This window comes from Cucurbita moschata, unplaced genomic scaffold (assembly GCF_002738365.1).
Source record: "Cucurbita moschata cultivar Rifu unplaced genomic scaffold, Cmos_1.0 Cmo_Scf00005, whole genome shotgun sequence".
NCBI lineage: Eukaryota > Viridiplantae > Streptophyta > Magnoliopsida > Cucurbitales > Cucurbitaceae > Cucurbita > Cucurbita moschata.
Window position 1 is genome coordinate 3,211,204 of NW_019268521.1, and position 3,319 is coordinate 3,214,522.

At 33.7% G+C, this 3,319-nt stretch overlaps 1 protein-coding gene across 2 annotated transcripts in view; it reads left to right on the plus strand.

Annotated features, from left to right (window-relative positions):
- The window catches only part of LOC111443471 (decapping 5-like protein), a 4,509-nt gene extending 1,570 nt beyond the window's left edge, over nucleotides 1-2,939 (plus strand). Inside the window, exons 2-5 of one of the 2 annotated variants that reach the window (XR_002710502.1) lie at nucleotides 313-460; nucleotides 917-1,124; nucleotides 1,528-2,171; nucleotides 2,881-2,939. Coding sequence is in view for 1 of the 2 variants with exons in the window: in XM_023081289.1 (XP_022937057.1) it covers nucleotides 313-471 (159 nt within the window). In the remaining variant the exon portion in view is untranslated. Of the gene's footprint in view, nucleotides 1-312; nucleotides 514-916; nucleotides 1,125-1,527; nucleotides 2,172-2,880 lie in introns of those variants that run through there. The other variant, XM_023081289.1, reaches the window with a different exon arrangement.
- The last annotated feature ends 380 nt before the right edge of the window (nucleotides 2,940-3,319 follow it).

Below are 3,319 nucleotides of genomic sequence, written 5' to 3' on the forward strand. Positions count from 1 at the left end.
AAAAAAAAAAAAAAAAAAAAAAACAAGAAATCAACGTTAGAACTGCATTTTTATAGGGGTATGCGCACACTATTGCGCCAGTTTTCGATGGACATTGTTTAAACTAATACTATTTGATATAGTCTGAATATATTTTAGAAAGTGTTACTATTATACTAGGATCTGCAATTCTGGCCCCCCTCATTTGGTAACACAGACCAGCAGATTCATGATGGTTCTGCTGTGGTCCAGATACTCTTGTTTGTCTATTACGTAAAGAATTAGCACAGTATAACATGAAAAAGGAAATCTCATTCAGCTTTTCCAATGCAGTCAAATCATGCTGCGGTCTCGACTTCACCTCTGTCTGCTTCAGTTGGACGTGAAATATTGATGGTCTCAAAACAGTGCCAGGATACTCTGGCTTTTAATAATGGACAGTATCCTAGCAGGTGGTCTGCATATCAATCTGTAGCTGCAGGTATGATGTAACAATATACATAGTTTATTCATTGTCCTTGGAAAACACTGGTTTCTGTCATTTTCTGCATCGGAGGAAAAAAGGAAAACAATGGAAAATCACTTTATATTTCAGTCTTCCAAGTACTTCATCATTTCAACTGGCAACAGAAGTAACGGACTCATCAAAATCATTTAAATATTGACTTGGGATTTGCTAAAAACTCAGATTGTGCATGTGTTTGATCCTGTATCATATCTAATTTTTTTAATCAGCCAATTTATAGTTAACAACCATGTTTTGCTTGATGTTTGTTCACCATCCCATTCAACAGTAATGACATCTACTTGTTCCTTTCCTCCAATTTGGCAAGAGATTGGCAAATCCAAAGCTTAAATTTCGGATAAACCTATATTCTACTCACCATCAACTCTTTCCTGGCAGTCTGTTCTGAATAACCTTCTTTTTCGGGTTCAGGTCCATTGCTTGCATTGCCAGCATCCTCATTAACTCCTTTTCAATTATCAGTCTTTGGCAGACGTACTTTCCTCCACAAAAAGACTGTGTTGGTGCAAGAAACTTGGGTGCTTCCACATATTTTCCTTGTAATTCTTTGTTATCAATTGCTGCTTTAGAACATTAAGCACCCTCGTTACTATCTCCGAGAGAGACACCTGCTCAACAGGTTTGGTGCTTTATACAGTTTTCAAAATTATTTTCATATAACGACTTTCTAGTTTCTTTTAGTTAAACCACATCATTTGGTCTATTTGAGCTAAATATTGATATTTTTTTTATTCTTCTCGAACAAGTAGATTTGAAGTCTACACCTTATTTAAACATCAGTTGGTGGTATTTTTTTTTATAACCTAAAAGCTACTTCACACACACACATATATCATGTGGAACTGATACAATGTTATTCCATGGATATAACTGAAAATCCTTGTATCTTTTAATATAGACTATTGTTTGCCACCAAGTACTTCAATTTATGTATCATTAACATTTTGAAAACACTGTAAATTCTAAATTGTTGTGCTCACCAGTAGTTTATTGACATGGTCTCCATGATCTTCAAATTGTAGTTCACTGAATAATTTGATTTTCAAGCCACGAATGAGGAGTTCGAGAAGGACGTGGGATTGTCTTGGAAAAGCAAAGCAAAGCAAAGGGAACTTTCAGAGTTTACAGTGAACAACGCGATTATTTTTATCATGGGGGAGAAAGACATTGGACGCTACCTGGTGCTAAGGTATGGCTTGGAATAATATCATACATTTCATGGTTTACGTTCCTCTTCTGTTGCGTTTCTCTATGCTGCCTGCATATAACAAGAATGTATTCTAATGCAATTTCCAATTCTCTTGAACGCAGATCAAGGAATAGACACAACCGGTTATCTAGGCCAATGAAATTTGGCGCTGAGGTTTTGTCTTATTTTGTTTATCTGGTATATTTCTGCTCTGATGGCAGGTAACTTAAAGAGATTCTTTAGAATAAAACGGCTTTATGCAGACAAGCGGCGACATTCCACAAATGCGCGGCAACGTTGGCTATGGCATTAGAAGTGGTGAGAATTTCTGGGTCTCAAATAACTTGAGACGGGGATACAATTATGGTGGGAGAAGCTCTTAGCTGAGTAATAATACTTCGCTGCTAGCTGGACTCACAAGTTTTTTTTCCTGTTGTACTAGATTGGGCTAAACAAATTGCTGGACCTCGGTAGTAGGTAAGTATTACTCTTTCTAGTCATTTGTGTGTGGCTCTAAGGATATGATTTACATATGCACGTATCTCCTTGTAATTATTTTCTTTCACCGCCTTCACCTGTTGCATGCATGACTTGTCTGAATATTTTTCTGTTTGCGTGGTTAATCCATGAACAACCTTCTGTCATGAACACAACCTTTTTATTTCGAAGTTCTTGAGACTGAAGAAAAATTATTGGTATCCGATTTGATGAAAAATTGTTTCCGGATTTCTATTTTGAAAAAATAATGCTTGCGTTTTCTTTGTTTGTTTGTTTTTTTTTTTTTTTTTTAATTTCTTTTTGAAGGTTTGATGAACTCTTTACTAAATTTTCATAACTTGGGGTCTGGCCTCTGATATTTGTTTTTATAATTTATTTTCAAATGTTAAGTTTTCAAGAATTCATAGTTGTGTTTTTAATTTTTAAATTTGATCAAGATTTTAAAAATGCATTTTTTAAAAAGTGACCTTAAATGGACATAGTTTAATTTTTTAAGTAGAGTTTATGAACAACTAACCTTTTTCTTACCAATTGTTTATGACTCCTGGTGTGACCAAATTTTCTGACTAGATAACTTTCCAGGTTGAATCCACTTTCTTTTCTTTCCTGTGGTGTGAGCATGCCTGTTTATTAAAATACAGAAATTGTATTTTATCTGTGTGTTTGAATATGATATTGGTAATGGCAGGCCAGCAAGTTTGGGATCATTCCTTAATATCTACTTCCAACTTGCCAGTAACTCTCAATAGACTTAATTTTCAACTGGTGCGTCCTATTCTTTATCAATCACTCTCTTCTCTTTCATCAAGGACAAAAATGTTTTATTCCACGGTGGGGAACTTAAAATTACAATATTATCATCTTAAATATAAAAATTGATAGCTGTGTTTGTTTTTCGTGATGCGTTTTGAAATTGGTTTGGCCTCACAAGTTGGATATAATTCTTTTTTTTTTTTTATGGTTTTAAAACTTTTAATTTGGACTTTGCTTCAATGTCAATTTTGTCAGTGTAATTTGGTTCCAGTGAATGATGGTTATTTATAATTTGAGTTTTTTTTTTTTTTTTTTTTTTTTTTTTTTTTTTTTTTTTTTTTTTTTTTTTTTTTTTTTTTTTTTTTTTTTTTTTT